The sequence below is a fragment of the Amaranthus tricolor genome, chromosome 3 (genome assembly GCF_026212465.1).
Source record: "Amaranthus tricolor cultivar Red isolate AtriRed21 chromosome 3, ASM2621246v1, whole genome shotgun sequence".
Lineage (NCBI taxonomy): Eukaryota > Viridiplantae > Streptophyta > Magnoliopsida > Caryophyllales > Amaranthaceae > Amaranthus > Amaranthus tricolor.
Window position 1 is genome coordinate 10,523,408 of NC_080049.1, and position 24,101 is coordinate 10,547,508.

Consider the following 24,101-nt stretch of genomic DNA (forward strand, 5'->3'; position numbering starts at 1 on the left):
ATCTTTCTTGCAAACACATATTTGAATACTATGTGGAGCAAGACGAGATCGCTTTTCGTCCAAAACTCTTCTACCTTCACTAAAAGCAGACTCCGACGCAATTGTTGATGCGGGAATTGCAAGGATATCCTTTGCAATTCTCGATAAAATGGGAAATTTAACAGATTTTTCTTTCCACCACTCCAAAATATCATAGATACTTTGGTCTATTTCAAAGTGGTGTTTAAGATAACTATCTAGTTCTAAATATGAGGTCGAGGAAGAAGAAGATGATCCTACAAAACTATCATCTTGAGTCATTATGTTAGCTATTACCGAATTATAGTAAGAGGGACGTGCCGAAACGCTAGCACGCCTAGACATATCGCGTTTCGGGTTATATACACTAGCGTAAAAATCATAGAGTTCTGCTCAATATTTTTTACATGTTCCTACATAATTATGTACATCAGTAGACGGGCGATCTAACGATTGATAATAAAATCCTATTACTTTAGTAAGGACCTCAGTTTTAAAACGTGGGTCCAAAATGGTTGCGATTCCATAAATATAAGGAAAATCGGTAAAATATGCTTGCCATTTTTCCATCATATTTGCAAGAATCGGCCTCAATTTTGGGTTAGTATCTTCATGTGTATATTTAAGGAGATGATAAAAAATAGTAATACATTCACTTATTACTAAGTGAACGTTCGGTTCATAAACATAAGAAAAAATCTTAGTCGCGTGGTCATACGCTTCTAATATGTTATGTACACCTATAGCTAATTCCTAAGTGTCATCAGCTATGAAACTATCTGTACACTCACTATATAGTTGTGTTATTACTGGGCGATAAGCAATCGCCTTTCTTAATAAATCGTTGGTTGAGCCCCAACGTGTAGGAGTATCTAATGACCAATACCCTTTTCTAAGTTGGTATTGGTCACATAATTGTTTATATCGTCTTTTTATTTTTCCGATCCTAAGCCATTTCACTATATCCCTAATTGGTTCTAATAAATCACTTAATTGTTTTATGCCTGCTTGGCAAGATAAGTTAATTATATGCGCACAACAACGTATGTGTAATAAGCTACCCCCAAGGATTAAACTAAAAGCAGGTTCGTTAAACAAAAGTTCTATACATTTAATGTTCGCGGTTGCATTATCAGTTGAACAACAAAATATTTTATCTAATAAGTTCCATTCTCTAGATATCTCTACTAATCTATATTTTATGTTTTCACCGGTATGTCTTTCTGGCATTGTCTCAAAAGCAATTATTCTTTTTTGCATAATCCAATTTCGATCTATCCAGTGTGCTGTTATACACATATAAGGTTCTAAATGTGGGGGAGCAGACCAAATGTCAGTTGTTATGCTAACCCTACCATTAAACGATTTAAACATTTCAACTAATTCATAGCGCATTGATTCGTATAATTTAATTGTGCGTCTTTTAAGAGTGCTCCTAGGGATTGCTCTATATTGTGGTTGCAAAGTTTTTCTATTGAGACGCTCGTATGCCCTACTTTCACCGTGGTTAAAAGGCAATTCATCACAAGTTACATACCTAGAAAATTCATCAATCATGTCATTACGATTGTATCTAAAAGGCATACTTGTGATGGGAATGTCGCATTGTGTCTGTCGGCTTCCACTTGTGGTCCCGCTCCCGCTTGCTGCATGAGTTTCTTTTGTGATTCCATGCTTCTTTGCCAAATGTTTGTTAAAAGATCCCGTACCACCACCTAACACGTATTCACAAAACACAATAAATAAATGTTTATAAAATATGAATATATAATGTATCAATGTATTATGTATGTCAGTATGTATAAAAAACTTAAAAAGTATTTACCTCTGGCGAAACTGTATGAAACTAAGGGCTTTACTACTTGACTTTCACAAATTTGACAAGTGCATAAGAAAATATCTGGATTCTCGGTTGGTTCTTTTGTGAAATACGACCACACATGTGAAACAGCTCTACCACTAGGAGGTGGCATTGCCGGAAAAGGTTGTCTTACTGGTTCATCTTCATCTAAATAAATAATTTAAAATTAAAAAACTATAATTAAATAAATAAATAATTTAAAGTTTAATTAATTTGAAGAATAAAATTATAAAACTAACCGATAGTTTGGAAATTGACTCGTTTACCACGAGCTTGTCTTTGTTGTTGTTGTTCTCCTTGTTCTTCATGTGATCTTGTTGATGACTGTCGAGATATATTTATCCCAATTGGGGTGTCGTTGGTTCCTCTTCTTGTTCTTCTTCTTCATCAATTTGTATTTCTCTTTCCATTTCTTCTGCATAATTATGTAACTCCGGGTCGTACCCTTCCGGATAATTATGTTCATAATTATAATTACTAATGGAAGGTGTTGTTGATACCGACGGAGTAGAAGTGCCCTTTCTTTTGGACGAACTGGAACCTCCCAATGATTTTGCCACTTTAGTAACTTTTTTGTGGCTTTTTTCAAAAATGAAGACATGATTGATAATATTGAAGTAATAATAGAAATATAGAATTAAGAAATAAATAAATAATTAATTATGTAACTAACTAAATTAAGAAATAATTAAAAGACTAATTATGTAATTAAGAGAATAATTGCGTAATTAAAGAATTAAGTAGAGAGAGTAAGTAGAGAGAGTAGGAGAAGAGATGAGTTGTGAATGAAAATGATTGAAAGTGATGAGTATATATAGAGGAGAATGCAACGGCTAGTTAACGGTAACAAACGGTCATATTTTGGCGAACCGGTTCCATGGAACCGGTGGGCCGGTTCAGGTTCCGGTTCCGGTTCCACGGAACCGTTGAGCCGGTTCAACCGGACCGGTTCCGGTTCCGGTTCCAGAACCGGTTGCATGGAACCGTTGGACCGGTTCTCCCGGACCGGTTCCGGTTCCAAACCGCGGGTTTTTTACCCGGTTCACGATGGTTTTTTCCGGCGGTTTCACGGTTCCGGCAACTTTTTTTCCGGCGGTTTCACGGTTTCGCGGTTCAGGGCGGTTCGGAACCTGTCGCAAACGGTTCCGGTTCCGGATCCGGTTCCAAGCGGTTCGGAACCGGTTCGGTTCCGGGTAACCCGCCCCGTGGCCATGCCTACCAGTAATGATGATATTTTATCGGTTTATAGATATTATTATTCTATGATTTATTAAGAGCAAACATTTGGTAAACCAACGTATATGTTGTTGGTGTTAGTATAACTAAACAAGTTCCTAATAAGTATAATTTGTTGGAGTTGTCCCATAGATTAGATGTATAAATTAAGTTATAAAATAATGCTATGTTTGAGAATGATAATTTTGTTAGGAAATTTAAAATTGACTCAGATTAAATGTTTGATAAATTAAAAATATTTAAATTTATATTTCACTATTATATATATATATATATATATATATATATATATATATATATATATATATATATATATATATATATATATATATATATATATATATATATATATATATATATATATGTATGTATGTATGTACATATATATATATATATATATATATATATATATATATATATATATATATATATATATATATATATATATATATATATATATATATATATATATATATACATACATATATATATATATACATACATATATATATATATATACATACATATATATATATATATATATATATATATATATATATATATATATATATATATATATATATATATATATATATATATATGTATGTATATATATATATATGTATGTATATATATATATATGTATGTATATCTATATATATATATGTATATATATATATATATACACACACACTAGGGTTAAAGGATGAATAGAAATGATGATATTTGTACTACTTTTGTGTTTGGGGATGTTTTACAACTTGAATAGATTGGTATAAGCTTTGAATATGTGATTATATTGTGAATGGTGATGATAGTAGTTTTAAATGGTTGAGATTTGTAGTCATAAAAAGTGGGTGTTAATTGTCACTTGTATTATAAAAATGATGATGGTTATTGTTTATATTATCAAATTAATGCTAGTTAATTGTGGTATGTTCGTAGCTTTTAGAGTTGAATATTATTATTGTTGAAGTAGAAAAAAAACCATTGTTAGTACTGTTGCAAATTATTAGAGGAAGTGTTTCGTTTCATGCCCTTTGTCACCATGAGTAATTTTGTATGTTGTAATAAATTATACCACAACTTGAGGTTATCACTAACATCAACATCATTATAATTTATTAGTATTAATGTTGTTGTATAAATGTTATTAGTATGACATGACATGGTGAAATGATTTTATAACTCGAGTCTCATAGGTTTGAAGAAATTGTCATAAAGAACACTTTGCTGTTGTGAAAGCTTATTTGATTGTTGGTTTAGTGAATGTGAAAGTTCATTTGATTATTGAGTTAATGTCATAACTTATGAACAAGTATAAATTGAGTATGTGAATCGGTTTAGTATGCATTAGAATAAGTGGAAGCTACTTTGAAATTGGTGAATGATAGCTTCTTGTAGCATTTAGATGCTTTTAAGTGGAGATAAATAGGCTTATTAGATCTACTCCAAACTTGTATAGATTCTCAGTTCATAAGAGGAAGGTAGAACCTTATTTAGGTGATTATTGTGATTTTGTCGTGCAGTGACGCTTACAGGTACGTATACGCAGTAATTGACTTTTATATTCATTGTTTCAAAGTACTATTAATATTTTGTGATTATACGTATTGTATTAGAATTATGGAGTACCAAAAAATAGACTATACTATCTAAAAGTTTTGTTAGCGATATAGGCAAGTAGAATGAAAGTACTAGTAGAACATGAAAACAAATTCCCTATTAAGTAGAGAATGAATCATGCTTGTGTGTGGGAGTGAAATGGTCCCTCTGATACCGAGCCTTGACTATGATTAGTCGGTGTGACTCAACTAGATTTATGTCATGTCGATTTAGTAGTCCCCTAGGTGAGATCCGACGGGATCACTGTATGGGGGTATGAGCATACTTTTGTCATTGGGTGTCGGATGGCCAATACCGCCCCTTGACCTAGGTGTTACTATGCAGGCCTTGCAAACCCCAATATGGTGGCCTTTTCACTACATTGGTACCCTAATGTGAATATTTTTCCTAAAGGTAGGATCCAAGATGGTCATCTGGAGGGGGTATGAGCTCATACTTTGCCATGGGCACCGAATGGCCGATTAACGCCCTTGGCCTTGTCACTATGCCATAAAGTAGAGAAAAGATCTACTACTCTTGATCATTCTTCGAGGAATTAGGAGTTTTGAAATAGAATTCGTAGAGTAAATGTGAAGTGGTCAGATAGACGAGTAGAACCTTTATCGTCGTACCTTATTATGATTATATCCTTTTGTCATATGATTCTAATTATTATAAGTTTGTTGATTACTGACGTGTACCTTGTGTTCTTGTTGTTTTGCCATGACTTTCAATGATGTTCCTGCTATGATACGTTTGACTATGGTCATTATGTTGAGCAGCAAGAGGATCATAGTTTGTCATAAGCGTTTCTTTTGCATTGCATTTGGGGAAAGAGTGGAGTACGATCGTAGCAATTGTTATACAAGTAGCCTAATAAATTATAGCTTTTACATTACCTGTAAAGTTTTTGAGATGTATAATTCTTTTGTATGGAGCCACGTGACTCTCTGTATGATTCATAGTTCCGCTGCGTAGTTTTTGGATGTATGGCCATAAGACTACTTCTTTGAATCCGTCAAAATCGATGCGTTAATACTGGAACCCCGATCCGTGTTAGGGTTGATGATTTGAGGAGCCGAAGATGATTCATTCCATCGTGACATATTTTTTGAAGGCATTGAGGCCTTGGATTAGTTTACTTATGTCATCAATCTGCCTATCTTCGTCACATCATCAGTTTTTAGTAGAGATGCAGTTGAAATTTCCAATCACTTCTTTAAAATTAATCTTTAACGTATATGTGTATGTTCATTTCCCTTTCTTTTTATGTAACACCCGAATTTCCTCCCGGGTGTCACAAGTGCTAAGGCTGAATATCGCAGTGTTACCAATGTTGTTTCTGAAACTTGTTGGATTCGTAACCTGCTCTTTGAGCTTCATTGTTCTATTCCTACGACAACTCTTGTTTATTGTGATAACTTTAGTGATGTTTATTTGTCGGGCAACCCTATCCATCATCAATGCACTAAGCATATTGAGATGGACATTCATTTTGTTCATGAAAAAGTTCAATGTGGTGATGTTTGGGTGATTCATGTTACATCTCGATATTAGATTGCCAATATTTTTACCAAGGGTCTTCCTCAAATTCTATTTGATGATTTTCGATTCAGTCTCAGCATCCGCAAACCTCTCAATTTGATTGCGGGGGTTTAATAGAATAAAATATTTTGTATATTTTGTAAATCTTATCATTTTGGTAATTATTTTGTAATTATTTAATTTTCTAAAACTAGAGATTATCTTTTTATATTTATTCTCCAGGAATCATTTGAATCATTTCTATTAGTTGTTAGGTGTTTTGGTATATTTAGACAGCTGTAGCTATCTGGTTATTGTGAGTAACTTAGCTTTTTATATTTTTATTAATTCTAAGAGAAATGGCTTTAACCTTTTAATGTCATTGGGCAATGTATTGTAACTTTTTAATTAATTTTAGATATCAAAATTTTACTTTATTATGTTTAAAATTATTTCATCTAATTTATTAATTAATTAAATAGTAATTAAAAAAATAAAATGATACACAGTTTTGTAAGATAAAATAGGAATAAAATAATACCCCAATAAAATAAAAGCCACATTAGAAATTTTGAATATAATTTTCCAACTTTTAATCAGATTCTATATTAGTTTTACATGCCATGAAAATAAGTAAATGTTACTGCAAAAACAAATCCATAAAAATAGAAAAATTAGGTAAATAATTGTTGAAAAAATTATGCTATTTTTTCTTAGAACATAGAATTGTGATTTACAACATTACATTATTTGAAGATACACAAAAAGCTGCTAAATTACTACAAGCTATTTGAATTGCTAGTTAGTTGAACACATTTTTGTTTATAAAGTAGTGTTTTATCCTAATCACATCACTAATAAAAGTTCTATAAATAGCTATGCCAATCACCCCTTATTCAAATCTAAATTGTACCAAACAATATTATGCTTTTTTAAGGTTTTTAATTTCTATTTAAAATATAAATAATGAAAATGTGATGATCATGAGAATGTTAAGGGGCGAAGCAAAGATTTTGGAGGTTCTATTTAATTTTGCGATGTGTTTTGAAAATGGGCTCTTCATTAAATTAGAGATAAAAAAATTTTCCACTTCAAGAAAAATAATTGAATACAAAATGTATTCTTACATTATATTACTTCAAATATAAAAAAGTTTTACAAACAAATCACTTAAAAAGTGTTGCTCAGAACCTGGCCTAAATTGTAACCGCCTCGAATTATGAAGGCAAACACTAATTGGAATTTAGTATTAATCAAGCGGAAGCTTACTTTTGCCAACACAATTAAGGGGTTACTTAAAGGTTAAACTAATATTCAAGTATAATTCTTGAACCAAACCAAAGCAATATAACGGAAGTCTTAACTGTCCAAAATATAGGAAAATTACAACCAAATCGAAATAAGTCCAAAATTCAAATTACATCCTTAAAATAGTCTAAATCTAAACTAATAATCTCTCAAATAAAATAAAGAGATCTAAACAAAAGGGGAGTCATACTCCAACTCGGGTTCAACTTCCGCTCGCATATCCATTCTCCGTCGAGGTGCCATAGGGGTTTACTCTAAAAACAAAACCATTGGAAAAACATACAAAGCATAGTATCAGCAAAAAGGCTGAGTATAAACACACTGGTGTCCGTCAAACAAGTTATTAAAATCTTTCTTTTTTTTTTTATTTGAGTAAATTCATTTTGAAATATGCTTTTTCATTTGATAAATCATATTATGATTCAAATGAAGTTCAATGGCTCTATAGTAATTTAAAATTCTCATTTTTCATTATAAATCATAAGATCTCAATGGATCCAAATCAATTTCAAACTCATATCATAAGTTTACATGGGTACTCTGTGAGTCATCCTGTGACTCGTTTGGTAGTCGGTCTACCGTCCGCGACATGTCCGGCAAGTGTAACACAATGGTATTGTGAACAATACGCGCTCAGCATTGGTGAGCCGTTTAATCATGCACACAACATTTGCTGTGGCATATGTACCCGCCATTTAGGCTAAAACATTTTTTTTGTACATAATATATATCTTGTAATTTTAATAGCATTTGAAAGTCAAAAATATTAACTTTCTCCATATGATAAACATCTTTTATTTGCACATAGCAAAACATACTTTATTTGCAACTTAGCAAAATCAAATCATAATATTTCCCACATGGGTAAAACATGCTTAGCATAATCATATCATTAAACATAACCTTTGTATTATATTGGGGCATCACTAGCATGTATGGAAATTCATAGTAACAAAAAGTGATTAAAGATCAATACGATTTTTTTTAAGGAAACCACTAAAATGTTTTGTTCCAATCCTTCTTAAAGTAAATATAACTTAAAAGGGTTTTGAAATTCATTCAAAACAACTAGAATATGATTCATAAGTCTATAAAATCATTAATACAGAAGATTTCATAAAACACTATTTTCTTAAATACGAGATAGTTTTGCCGGTAATAAAATCGATAATTGATTTACAAAGTACATATTAATTCTCCAACAAGGCCCAAATTAATCAAGTCATTATAATACCTTATTTAAAATGAATTTAAGTTTGTCCCATCAAGTTATAATGGGTTATGCGTATTTATAACGATCTTACAATTATTTTCGACAATTTGGGTATTTACTGTTATTTAAATGGTCTCTTAAATCCGTAAAATTTATAAACCGTCTCATTTAAAATTAATTTATACTATGAGGCAGTAGGTTATTAATATAATTATAATTTTTTTTATATAGGTTTATTTTTACCCAAATTTAATTAACAATATTACACTTTCTAATAAATAAACATTTTCTATTATTTTGATAAATTAGTAAATAATTAATAATTTATTTTATAAAATTATACCAATGTTCCAGAAGTCATATAATATGTTTATTAGGCCATTTGAACTTATAAAACTCATGTATGATGTTTTATTATTTTGTATAGACATTTTATCGATAAATAGTATAAAATAGGTTTAAAATTATTTGAGTCCGAATAAAATATTATAAAAACTTATATGATATTCCAGAAGCTATTTTAAGGGGTATAAAATTTTAAATAACCATTAAAAATCATGTGGAATATTTTTAATAATTAATATCGTTATTTTACCGATAAATCGAATAAAATTTATTTAAGTCCATATATGGTCACGAAAATCCATATAAATTTTTGAACATGTATTTACTGCTTATATAAGTGCCTCATAAAATTTTCATGTCCAAAAGACGTCATTTAGTATTTATTTTGTATTTTACCGTTTTCAAACTTACCGATTATTAATAACCGAGTAAAAATTATTAAGGTCCTTAAATGTCAACGAAACCTTCCCAAACTTTTACCAATTTTACCTACTGTCCATATGAGTATGTGATAAAAATTTCAAGTCCATATGTCTTTGTTTGGTAATTATTTTATATTTTACCATTTTATAATTTACCGTTAAACAATTTAACGATTATTCAAAAATCATAAAAAAATTCAAAACTAAATATATTCTGGCCAAATCTTGTTGGAGACATTATAATATATTTTTATTAATTATTTTTGATGATGAAGAGTTCATCTAATACCATGTTTTATAATAAGAGTATTTAACACCTTAAAATCCATTAAAATGTCAATTTAACGAATAATCTCAACAAAAAGTATCAAAGAAATTTTCTTAACATATAGCTACTGGAAATTTCTTTTAAAATGAATTTCAAATATTTTCAAATTCATATAATCATTTCCATCACAATAACTTTCACAAAGTAGTGTTAAACATGCCTTTAAACATACAATAATTTATAAAATCAACATGCATGATGCCCACAATAATAATACATGTAATAAATTATTCCATACTCAAATTCATCATTTTGACATCATTTATCAAGATTTAAGAACTTCTCTTTGGGAATTTATTTTTTTTTCTTTTAAAAAAAAGTTTATACACAAACTTTCCCAACTTGTTCTTAAATCCTTTAAAAATCACCCCATGTGACATACCTCGACTCCAAGCCTATATAATTATTCCGTAAGCTCCTACGCGTTCTTAGAAGCGGTTCTAACTTCGGGTCCTTGCCCTTCAAGTCTCAACTCCAACTCTTCAACTAAACATATTGCATTCATCCAAAAATCAATAATAAATTTGGATTTCTAACATGCACTTAACTTTTCCTAGTTAGAGTTGTTAGACTAATACTTGTGATGATTTTAACATATTTGGAGTATACTTATTATGTTGAGCAACATACTTAGTTAAGTCCCATAATTTACTTGAATCCTTTAAGTAACAAAATTTATATGTTTGTGGAAAAACATCTTCTTACTTTCTATTGTGGCCGATTTTTATAGATTTACAAGTGATGATTTTCTTAGTTTAGAGATAAAATACTCATGTTATAATGATCTTAGTTTATAGAAAGATTCATAAAAAAATATGTTTTACATGAACAAGTTTTAACAAAAACTAGTGGAATAAAGAAATGAGTATAACTTACTCTATACTTGGTGGATTTCTTCAAGTTTGGTGTCTATGGAAAGCTCTTAAGATGAAGATTATTTTTATGGGAGATTTGAGTTTATAAACATAAATTTTCAGAAGTTTTAGATGGGTTTTTGAAGAAGATTTGATGAGAAAAGAAGGTGTTTTAGTTATTGAAAGTTTAGAGGATTCTAGTGTTTGTTCATGGATGAACTTGGGAGCAATGTGTTGGGATTTATGGCTGAATAACAATTCAGAAAATTGAGTGCTTTTGCTTCAAATATTTGCCTCTTGCATGCTTGTAATGATGCACAAGCTTTGGGTAGAACAAAAGGGGTTTTGGGTAGTGTGATTGGCTTGAGTGTGTAAGTGAACAAGGAGCTACTAAGGGGATTTGGGACAGCTATATTAGCTGCTGTTTGGGGCTGATTTGGAGTGTTTTTTGTCCTCAATTTGGTCTATTATGGTATAAGAAAGGTTTATCTAAGATAGTTTAAAGTTTGGGTAAAAATTGTTGTACATGTAACAAGTTATGTAACTTGTACTTCATGTTTAAAAATCACTTGTATATGTGAGAAATATTTAATTTACTCCCATCATGGTTATATAATATGCTTGGGTAATAATTAAATTTTTTTTGAACTGTTATGGGTAGTTGCTCAACTTTAAGTTTTACCTCCAAAGTTTACGTTACTTGTTACGATTCATAATCATGTTACGAATTAACAAGTTTCTTATCATCGTAGAGATTTTTCAAATTACTACCATCACTAATTAAATTATAATTAGTAACGAACAAATATATAAGAAAAAAAATTAGGCGCTAAAAACGACTAATGAAATCTTCTAACAATACGACTGTTTCAGTCTTCCCTTCTTACAAGAGTTTCGTCCTCGAAACTAACTCAAACTAATAGTTATAAATACATCACTCAAATAAGTAAGGGTATCTAATTAACATGTCGTCCTCTTTTTCCCAAGTAGCACTGTCGGCATCCTGTCCACTCCATAGCACTTTCACAAGTGGAATCGTGCGGCTACGGAGTTTTCTAACCTCTCGACCGAGGATCCTCAGGGGCTTTTCCTCATACTGCAAGCTTTCAACAAGCTGAATTGGCTCATACTGGAGAACATGTGATGGATCAAACACATACCGGCGCAATTGCGACACATGGAACACATTGTGAACCTTAGCTAATTGTGGGGGTAATGCTAACTCATAAGCTACCTCTCCAACTCTACGTAAAATCTCATAGGGTCCAATGTACCGAGGATCAAGCTTCCCCTGCATTCCGAACCTCTTGATTCCCTTTGTTGGCGAGACTTTAAGGAACACCTTCTCACCGACTTGGAACTCAAGTTTCCTCCTCCTACGGTCTGCGTAGGATTTCTGTCGATCTTGGGCAGCCTTCATCCGGTCTCTAATGATTCTGACTTGTTCAGCGGTCTCTCTGATCATCTCTGGTCCAACTAGCACACCAGACCTCCCGGTATCCCAATAAAGTGGTGTCCTACACCTTTGGCCATACAAGGCCTCATACGGAGCCATACCAATACTACTCTGGTAGCTATTGTTGTAGGAGAATTCTATTAATGGTAAAATATCCTCCCACGAACACTGAAAATCAAGGGCACATGCCCGAAGCATATCCTCTAGAGTCTGGATGGTCCTCTCCGTCTGCCCATCTGTAGCTGGGTGAAAAGCGGTGCTGTAATTAAGGGTCGTGCCGAATGCCCTTTGTAGCTCATTCCAAAATCGAGCCACAAATTTTGGATCTCGATCTGAAACTATTGTCATCGGTATACCATGTAGTCTAAGTACTTCTTTCACATAAGAATCAGCTAATTGTTTTGCTTTCCAAGTTACTTTAGCAGGAATAAATCTGGCAGTCTTAGTGAGTCGATCAACAATCACCCAAATAGAATCATTTCCTCTTCTCGAACGGGGCAATCCAACAACAAAGTCCATACTCACTGATTCCCACTTCCACTTAGGCACGGGAAGTGGTTGCAACTCCCCCGGAGAGCGCTGGTGGTCAATCTTGACTTGCTGACATACTAGACATCGAGCTATGAAATCCTCGACATCCTTCTTCATGTTCATCCACCAAAAGTATTGTTTTAAATCTGCTAGCATCTTATCCCGTCCTGGGTGGACAGAATACATAGTCGAATGTGCCTCCTTGAGTATTTTCTCTATCAATTCAGGATCTCGAGGCACGCATAACCTTCCCTCTAGATGAATACTCCCATCTTTAGCAATTCTGAAGTCTTTAACTGCACCCTTTTCAATACCAATCTTCAACTCTGACAAGAAGTCATCATACTGTTGTAGCTCACGGATCTCCTCATGTAGGCTCGGTGTTGTACTCATAGAATTGAGAACGCTGTCGTATGATCCCTTCTTAACCACAATCAATTCTAGCTCCTTCATCTCCACATAAATCTCGTAGGGCACTGAAATTAGTCCATTAATGACCATTCTCGGTTTTCGGCTTAAGGCATCTGCTACACGGTTTGCCTTTCCGGGATGATACTCCAAAGTGAGGTCATAATCTTTCATCAATTCTAGCCACCTTCTCTGCCTCATGTTAAGCTCCTTCTGTGTAAACAGATAAGTCAAACTCTTGTGATCGGTGTAGATCTTGCAAGTAGTGCCGTAGAGATAATGCCTCCAAATTTTTAAGGCAAATATGACTCCAGCTAATTCTAAATCGTGCACTGGATAGTTCTTCTCATTTGGCCTCAATTGTCTCGATGCGTAGGCAATCACTTTCCCCTCTTGCATGAGTACACAACCCAAGCCCTCTAAAGATGCGTCACTGTATACCGTGAACTCTTTCCCATCCTCGGGCAATACAAGCACTGGATCCGTTGTCAACCTTTTCTTCAATTCTAGGAAAGCGTCTTCGCACTTTTGTGACCACACAAACTTGGTATTCTTTCGAACCAAACTGGTGATCGGTAGTGCGATCTTAGAAAACCCATCAACATATCTTCGGTAATAACCTGCCAAACCCATAAAGCTTCTTACCTCAGTTACACTAGTCGGTGCTGGCCAATCAATGATAGTCCTAATCTTCTCGGGGTCCACTGTTATGCCATCTTTTGAGATTACATGACCTAGGAAGACAACTCGATCCAACCAGAATTCACTCTTGCTCAACTTCCCATAAAAGCTTCTTTCCCTCAATCGTGTTAATACCAATCTTAAGTGCTCCTCATGATCTTTCTCTGTCTTAGAGTACACTAAGATATCATCAATGAAAACCACAACAAATTTATCAAGATAGTCATGGAATGTTCGATTCATCAAGTCCATGAATGCTGCAGGGGCATTGGTTAACCCAAACGGCATCACTCTAAACTCATAGTGCCCATATCTGGTGCGAAAAGCAGTTTTAGGAATGTCTTCCTCCGCTATCCTCAACTGATGGTAACCAGATCTCAAGTCAATTTTAGAGAAAACTCCGGCTCCTTTCAACTGGTCAAATAAATCATCAATTCTAGGAAGTGGGTACTTGTTCTTGATGGTGATTTTGTTCAGCTCCCGGTAGTCAATGCATAGCCTCAAAGACCCATCTTTCTTCTTCACAAACAACACTGGAGCTCCCCATGGTGATACACTTGGTCTGATAAACCCTTTATCTTGTAACTCCTCGAGTTGGGTTTTTAGTTCAGCCAACTCAAGTGGTGCCATTCTATATGGTGCCTTTGAAATCGGTCTTGACCCTGGAACTAGGTCAATGTGAAAATCAATCTCTCTCTTTGGAGGTAACCCAGGTAGATCATCAGGGAATACATCAGAAAATTCTCGCAATATCAAGATCTGGCTTAAGTCGACCTCCTTGTATGTTGACTCGCTCATGTGGTAGACTTGGGCTTCCCCACCTCTCTTTGGAAAGGTTGTAAGTCTCTCAATCATCTCTGGCTCAATATTAGGTATGGTCCCATCACTAAAAGTTACTTGTTCCCCTGGATTTTTCTCAACCTTTATATTCCTCTCATAGCACTCAATCACTGCCCTGTGTTTACCTAGCCAGTCCATTCCTAGAATGATATCAAACCCTCCTAAGTCAAATACAATCAGGTCTACATGGAACTCCTTACCCTGGATCACTAATGGGCAATCAATCAACTTTGTATTACATGATACCGTTGATCCATCAGGTAAGTCAACTCTATGCATTATAGGGCATACATTAACAGAACAGTCCAAGGATCTCACAAATGACTTAGAAACATAAGACTTGTCGGCCCCAGAATCAAATAAGACACGGGCGGACTTACCAAGCAATAACAGTAATCCGGAAATGACTTTACCTTCTGTCTTAGGAATCAAAGTGTTAGGCTCCTCTGCTGTAGTAATGGCAAAGAATTTTCCTCCTCCCAGGCGCTGGTTTCCTTGGCCTCCAGAAGATGAGGCTTTATTGCCTCCTTTATATTCAAGGCGAAGTTGAGAGTTATTGTTACGCTGGTTTCCTTGATTTCCTGAGTATCGTGCTCCACCATTCCCGGGGTTTCCCCGGTTCTTGCCCCAACAATCTCGAGCCAAATGACCTGGTTTTCCACAATTCAGACACACAGCCTTACCTTCACAGTTGACTCCCTTAGAGTGCCATTTCTTGCATCTATCACACAGTTGACTTTTTAGCGGGTTGGAGTTTTGTGGGTTTCTACTACTGTTGAAGCGGTTTTGGTTTTGATAGTTTCTGAGGTTTTGGTTTTGATTCCCCTTGAAGTTTCCCTCAGCTCTGGGCTTCTTGCTCTGACCTCCCTGGTCTCCTCCAGATCTCTTTTTCCTCACATCTTCCTCTCTCTTGCAGACCATTTCTTTCTCCACAGCATGTTCATACATAGCTTGAAAAGACTCATATTGACCCATCAACTTTTGGTAGCTAAAGTTGAGACCATTGTAGAAGCGATCCATCTTTTTCTTTTCATCAAGCACATAATCTGGGGCAAATCGAGCCAACTCCAAGAACTTGTTAGCATATTCGGTAACGCTAAGAGAATGTTGCCTCAAGTAAAGAAATTCTGATTCTTTTTGTCTCTGTAGAGCAGCTGGGTAGAACCTCTCCCTTAGTTTCTTCAAGAAATCTTCCCATCTCCAACTAGTGGGTTGTGTTGCTCCACCAGCAGATGTGGAGACAGCTGAGACACCTTTTAGGGCTCTCCACCAAAGCTCTGCAGGTCCCACTAGATAGAATGCTGCAAGTTTAACCTTAAGATTTTCTGGACAATTTACCACCTCAAGAATTTTCTCGGTTTCATTGATCCAATCTTCAAGGACAACTGGATCTGTAGCACCATTGTAGGTCTTAGGCCTGTGGGTAGCAAGCCTTTTGTAAAACTTAGTCTCGTCATCCACACTGGCATGTTGGTTGGCTATGAACTGGACTAATTGAGCATTGGTCTCTTGGATGACTCTGAGTTGCTCGGTTAGGAGATTCAATTGGGCTTGGGGATCCATTCCTTCCCCAATTTCCTCTAGGTTCCTGCCAAGAGGTAATAACTAATTAATAATTATGCCTTTAAGACAAATAGATATGCACTTGCATAACACACTTTCTTAACTTTATTGATTTAATGGCTTAATAACTTCATCAATTTCCATCCCATTGGATCACTTGTTTAGCAATTTCAACACTTTTAATGATCATTCCTCAACTTAATTTACCATCATGCATAGACAACTTAGCCACATAATTGGATCATCACTTGCTTACAAGAAACTTTTAAGACTTCTAGTTTACTAATGGTACTTAGTTAGTATCCTGATTTAATTTAGACTTACTACTTAAATCCTTTCTTTACCAATAATCCCTAAATTTTAAGCTCATTTCTTAATTACTTCCATTAGTTAGCTTCAACTTCTTTAAGTTAAACTCGTTCTCTAATTTTCCTGATATTTTAGACAAGCTTCCAAAGCCTTGGCTCTGATACCAACTGTAACCGCCTCGAATTATGAAGGCAAACACTAATTGGAATTTAGTATTAATCAAGCGGAAGCTTACTTTTGCCAACACAATTAAGGGGTTACTTAAAGGTTAAACTAATATTCAAGTATAATTCTTGAACCAAACCAAAGCAATATAACGGAAGTCTTAACTGTCCAAAATATAGGAAAATTACAACCAAATCGAAATAAGTCCAAAATTCAAATTACATCCTTAAAATAGTCTAAATCTAAACTAATAATCTCTCAAATAAAATAAAGAGATCTAAACAAAAGGGGAGTCATACTCCAACTCGGGTTCAACTTCCGCTCGCATATCCATTCTCCGTCGAGGTGCCATAGGGGTTTACTCTAAAAACAAAACCATTGGAAAAACATACAAAGCATAGTATCAGCAAAAAGGCTGAGTATAAACACACTGGTGTCCGTCAAACAAGTTATTAAAATCTTTCTTTTTTTTTTTATTTGAGTAAATTCATTTTGAAATATGCTTTTTCATTTGATAAATCATATTATGATTCAAATGAAGTTCAATGGCTCTATAGTAATTTAAAATTCTCATTTTTCATTATAAATCATAAGATCTCAATGGATCCAAATCAATTTCAAACTCATATCATAAGTTTACATGGGTACTCTGTGAGTCATCCTGTGACTCGTTTGGTAGTCGGTCTACCGTCCGCGACATGTCCGGCAAGTGTAACACAATGGTATTGTGAACAATACGCGCTCAGCATTGGTGAGCCGTTTAATCATGCACACAACATTTGCTGTGGCATATGTACCCGCCATTTAGGCTAAAACATTTTTTTTGTACATAATATATATCTTGTAATTTTAATAGCATTTGAAAGTCAAAAATATTAACTTTCTCCATATGATAAACATCTTTTATTTGCACATAGCAAAACATACTTTATTTGCAACTTAGCAAAATCAAATCATAATATTTCCCACATGGGTAAAACATGCTTAGCATAATCATATCATTAAACATAACCTTTGTATTATATTGGGGCATCACTAGCATGTATGGAAATTCATAGTAACAAAAAGTGATTAAAGATCAATACGATTTTTTTTAAGGAAACCACTAAAATGTTTTGTTCCAATCCTTCTTAAAGTAAATATAACTTAAAAGGGTTTTGAAATTCATTCAAAACAACTAGAATATGATTCATAAGTCTATAAAATCATTAATACAGAAGATTTCATAAAACACTATTTTCTTAAATACGAGATAGTTTTGCCGGTAATAAAATCGATAATTGATTTACAAAGTACATATTAATTCTCCAACAAGGCCCAAATTAATCAAGTCATTATAATACCTTATTTAAAATGAATTTAAGTTTGTCCCATCAAGTTATAATGGGTTATGCGTATTTATAACGATCTTACAATTATTTTCGACAATTTGGGTATTTACTGTTATTTAAATGGTCTCTTAAATCCGTAAAATTTATAAACCGTCTCATTTAAAATTAATTTATACTATGAGGCAGTAGGTTATTAATATAATTATAATTTTTTTTATATAGGTTTATTTTTACCCAAATTTAATTAACAATATTACACTTTCTAATAAATAAACATTTTCTATTATTTTGATAAATTAGTAAATAATTAATAATTTATTTTATAAAATTATACCAATGTTCCAGAAGTCATATAATATGTTTATTAGGCCATTTGAACTTATAAAACTCATGTATGATGTTTTATTATTTTGTATAGACATTTTATCGATAAATAGTATAAAATAGGTTTAAAATTATTTGAGTCCGAATAAAATATTATAAAAACTTATATGATATTCCAGAAGCTATTTTAAGGGGTATAAAATTTTAAATAACCATTAAAAATCATGTGGAATATTTTTAATAATTAATATCGTTATTTTACCGATAAATCGAATAAAATTTATTTAAGTCCATATATGGTCACGAAAATCCATATAAATTTTTGAACATGTATTTACTGCTTATATAAGTGCCTCATAAAATTTTCATGTCCAAAAGACGTCATTTAGTATTTATTTTGTATTTTACCGTTTTCAAACTTACCGATTATTAATAACCGAGTAAAAATTATTAAGGTCCTTAAATGTCAACGAAACCTTCCCAAACTTTTACCAATTTTACCTACTGTCCATATGAGTATGTGATAAAAATTTCAAGTCCATATGTCTTTGTTTGGTAATTATTTTATATTTTACCATTTTATAATTTACCGTTAAACAATTTAACGATTATTCAAAAATCATAAAAAAATTCAAAACTAAATATATTCTGGCCAAATCTTGTTGGAGACATTATAATATATTTTTATTAATTATTTTTGATGATGAAGAGTTCATCTAATACCATGTTTTATAATAAGAGTATTTAACACCTTAAAATCCATTAAAATGTCAATTTAACGAATAATCTCAACAAAAAGTATCAAAGAAATTTTCTTAACATATAGCTACTGGAAATTTCTTTTAAAATGAATTTCAAATATTTTCAAATTCATATAATCATTTCCATCACAATAACTTTCACAAAGTAGTGTTAAACATGCCTTTAAACATACAATAATTTATAAAATCAACATGCATGATGCCCACAATAATAATACATGTAATAAATTATTCCATACTCAAATTCATCATTTTGACATCATTTATCAAGATTTAAGAACTTCTCTTTGGGAATTTATTTTTTTTTCTTTTAAAAAAAAGTTTATACACAAACTTTCCCAACTTGTTCTTAAATCCTTTAAAAATCACCCCATGTGACATACCTCGACTCCAAGCCTATATAATTATTCCGTAAGCTCCTACGCGTTCTTAGAAGCGGTTCTAACTTCGGGTCCTTGCCCTTCAAGTCTCAACTCCAACTCTTCAACTAAACATATTGCATTCATCCAAAAATCAATAATAAATTTGGATTTCTAACATGCACTTAACTTTTCCTAGTTAGAGTTGTTAGACTAATACTTGTGATGATTTTAACATATTTGGAGTATACTTATTATGTTGAGCAACATACTTAGTTAAGTCCCATAATTTACTTGAATCCTTTAAGTAACAAAATTTATATGTTTGTGGAAAAACATCTTCTTACTTTCTATTGTGGCCGATTTTTATAGATTTACAAGTGATGATTTTCTTAGTTTAGAGATAAAATACTCATGTTATAATGATCTTAGTTTATAGAAAGATTCATAAAAAAATATGTTTTACATGAACAAGTTTTAACAAAAACTAGTGGAATAAAGAAATGAGTATAACTTACTCTATACTTGGTGGATTTCTTCAAGTTTGGTGTCTATGGAAAGCTCTTAAGATGAAGATTATTTTTATGGGAGATTTGAGTTTATAAACATAAATTTTCAGAAGTTTTAGATGGGTTTTTGAAGAAGATTTGATGAGAAAAGAAGGTGTTTTAGTTATTGAAAGTTTAGAGGATTCTAGTGTTTGTTCATGGATGAACTTGGGAGCAATGTGTTGGGATTTATGGCTGAATAACAATTCAGAAAATTGAGTGCTTTTGCTTCAAATATTTGCCTCTTGCATGCTTGTAATGATGCACAAGCTTTGGGTAGAACAAAAGGGGTTTTGGGTAGTGTGATTGGCTTGAGTGTGTAAGTGAACAAGGAGCTACTAAGGGGATTTGGGACAGCTATATTAGCTGCTGTTTGGGGCTGATTTGGAGTGTTTTTTGTCCTCAATTTGGTCTATTATGGTATAAGAAAGGTTTATCTAAGATAGTTTAAAGTTTGGGTAAAAATTGTTGTACATGTAACAAGTTATGTAACTTGTACTTCATGTTTAAAAATCACTTGTATATGTGAGAAATATTTAATTTACTCCCATCATGGTTATATAATATGATTGGGTAATAATTAAATTTTTTTTGAACTGTTATGGGTAGTTGCTCAACTTTAAGTTTTACCTCCAAAGTTTACGTTACTTGTTACGATTCATAATCATGTTACGAATTAACAAGTTTCTTATCATCGTAGAGATTTTTCAAATTACTACCATCACTAATTAAATTATAATTAGTAACGAACAAATATATAAGAAAAAAAATTAGGCGCTAAAAACGACTAATGAAATCTTCTAACAATACGACTGTTTCATAAATAGCACCATTCAGTATTTAAGACCCCTTATTTCTGAGGGCCCTAGACGGTCGGCTACCTCAGATATCCTAAGAATCGGCTTTGAGAATGTTGGTACCATCCTTATTTATAAATCCGACTCAATTTTTAATATACTAAAAAGTTAATAAATATTAATAAATACAACTCGTATTTTTTAACCACCTTTTGTTATCCTTATCCTAATAAACTTAAAAATAAATATAATCACCCCAAAGAAGGGAAAGGTCCAAAAAGAGTAGACTAAATACTATAAAAATATTGGAAAATTACAAGTGTCTTTTTTAAGGAAGCATACCAAATCATACAATCATACAATACTATGAAAATATTGAAAATTTTCAAGTGTCGTTTTCTAAAAAAGCATAGCAAATGGTAAAATATCATTAGATGATAAATGACCACATGACATATTGATTAATTTTTATTTAGTAATAGTATGATTAAAAATGGTAATAAATAAATTAAAACATATAACAATAATTAAGAAAATAAATATAGTAAAAAATTTGATATATTAGGATCAAAAATAAGATCAGACTTTAATGTCTCTAACTTTTGAGATAATTTAATAATATAAAGATTGTCACAAATTCATATTATTTGATTATTATTTAATATCAGATATAGTAAATAAAGTACTCCTAATTTAAATGACAATCTAAATTAATATAAGAAAATCAATCATCAACTTGAAAAATACGAAAATAAATCACAAATTAATTAATTCCTTTTTGAATCTATGACTGATTTAGAATCGAAAATATAAATAACACTTATGATATGATGGATTAGATATGGTCCCTCTCAAAAAATTTTGTTAAATTTAAGGTAAAATAAACAAGTTCTCATTAAAAATATTAATTAAAAGAATCTTATACATTATTTTCGAAATCTAATTAGGCAACTATGGCATAATTATCTTAATACACATTTTTTGGATAAATGTCAAATTGAATTAATTTTCATCAAATTGAATTTATATGAAAACTTCAAATGCATACTACTTATTATATGTTTATTAATAGCTTAATCATTTACTCCCTTCGTTCTTTTAAGTTCGTCCACCTTACTATAAGGGATAGTTTTAAAAGTTTGTCCAATTTAAAATACTTTCCATTTTTGAAAATCTTTTTTCCCTAATATACCCTCATTTCTCTTTCTCACTCTCTTATTTCTCTAGTATATTCACTCTCTCGCTCCTTTTTTGTTTTTTAAATTTTGTTCTATTTTAATTTTCTCTCTCATACTTTCAATACAATCATTACTTTACACCACTATCTAATTAAAATAATACACACTATAATAAAAGATTATGTTTTTCTTAATAAGTGAGAAAAACTCAAATTAAACAAACTTAAAAGAACGGAGGGAGTATCATTTAGTATTTCTACTTTAACAAAACTAACTTATTTGTGTATACACGTGTACTTAAATAAAAATTAGTGGTTGAAAACTAAAGTTTTGTGGATAGATTAGATATATAATTAAGCTCATATTGTTAAAAGCTTCTTAGGCTATTCGGGGTAGCCAACCATTTAGGACCTCTAAAAATAAAGGGCCACAGATATTGAATGGTGTCATTCAAGCTTGTTTCTGAGCAACACTTTTTAAGTGATTTGTTTATAAACTTTTTTATATTTGAGGTAGTATAATATTTTACAATACATTTTGTCTTGAATTATTTTTCTTAAAATGGAAAAATTTTTATCTTTTAACATAATGAAAGATTCCAATTTAAAAGACATCGAAAAAATAAATAGGACCCCTAAAATCTTTGCTTCACCCATAACAATGTGATACATTAAATGGTAAATGAAATTTTTAACTTTTCAATTGAATTTATATGAATATCAAAATATTAACATACTCATATATTGTACGAACACATTATACAAGTTATTACTTAAAATTAAATCCAATTAATGCCTATAAATTACCCCACTAATTAGGACCTAAAATATTTAAGATCCGCAATTATTGAAGCAACAACAACAAAAAAGCATCGTCGAAAAGTATATTCTCAATTGGTTTAGTGAATGTAGATATCTTTGCCAATATATAAAAAATATCTTTTTTAATAAGAAAAAATATATCTTTCAAGATTCAAAGCTTAAAATTTAACTTTCTAAGTTCAAATCATTCACTGACTGTCTCGTTTATTTTTGTTCTCATTTATTTTAGTCCTAGAACGAAAGATTTAAAGGTTTTCAAAAATTTAAAGCGTAATAAATAATATAGTGCTCTTTTTATTTTGTATTGTTGATATTTTACCTATTTTATAAAAAAAGAAAATAAAAAACCTAACAACTAATATTACGTAAGAAAAAATATATATTATATATAAATTTAATTAAAGTTAATATCAATTTTACCATCGAAAACAAATTATAATGGGCTCTAAAAATTTAGCGCATTGGACGAAGCCAGCTTTACCGTGTCTATATAAACTCACTCTACTATACTTTGTTCCGCAACTCTCTTCCTCTGATTCCCTGTTTTTCTCTCTTATTGTTATTCGGTACAATTTTCTTCTACTTTTTCTTACTTTCAAATTCATTATAGCCGTTATACGTTTCCATTGTCAAATTCAATTTACATGCAATTGCGTTTTTTTTAAAAATTCCCTCTTCAATTTTCTCTGCGGGTCATTAGTTTTTTCATCTAAGTTTGCACAGAATATTTTTGGGTTTTAAATAATTAAAATTTATGGGTTTTTCAATTCATATTGTTTTCTTTTCTGGGTATTGTTTGTTAGATTGAATAATAAGAGTTTGGATTTGCATTGAAATTTACATTAAATGGCGGGGAATATGGAGAAGATGACGTCCATTGACGCACAATTAAGACTTTTAGTTCCTGCTAAAGTTTCTGACGATGATAAGTTGATTGAGTATGACGCTCTTTTGTTGGATCGATTCCTTGATATTCTCCAGGATTTACATGGGGAAGATCTTTGTGAAACTGTGAGTTCTTTTTTTTTAAATTTGTATATTTAGCCTTACAAAATCTTTTTAGCAAAAATACCCATGTGATTTTTTTCGATTATAATTTAGAAATTATGCTAATTTGAAGATCAATTGATTGTAATTTAAAAAGGATCTTATTTTTAGGGTTAATCTTAATTTAGTGCTACTAAATTTCAAGGTAAATTTCAATACTTTCACCTCTAAAATGAGTGGGTCGGGGAAGTACTTTTGTTTGGAGTCTATTTACTCTTATTTTTTTTTTAGCAAGTTACTAAATTTCGTCATCCTTTTTCATTTTATC

General features: G+C 31.8%; 1 protein-coding gene across 1 annotated transcript; it reads left to right on the top strand.

Annotated features, from left to right (window-relative positions):
• Positions 1–23,552: 23,552 nt before the first annotated feature.
• Positions 23,553–23,915, top strand: LOC130808336 (phosphoenolpyruvate carboxylase, housekeeping isozyme). Its single transcript, XM_057673815.1, has 2 exons — positions 23,553–23,797; positions 23,907–23,915. Exons 1-2 carry the CDS (start codon positions 23,633–23,635, stop codon positions 23,913–23,915), a joined length of 174 nt encoding a protein of 57 aa, XP_057529798.1. The 5' UTR covers positions 23,553–23,632.
• The last annotated feature ends 186 nt before the right edge of the window (positions 23,916–24,101 follow it).

Bases quoted from the DNA above. Each gene is read 5' to 3' on its own strand.
- LOC130808336 (XM_057673815.1), top strand. From the start codon at position 23,633: ATGGCGGGGAATATGGAGAAGATGACGTCCATTGACGCACAATTAAGA.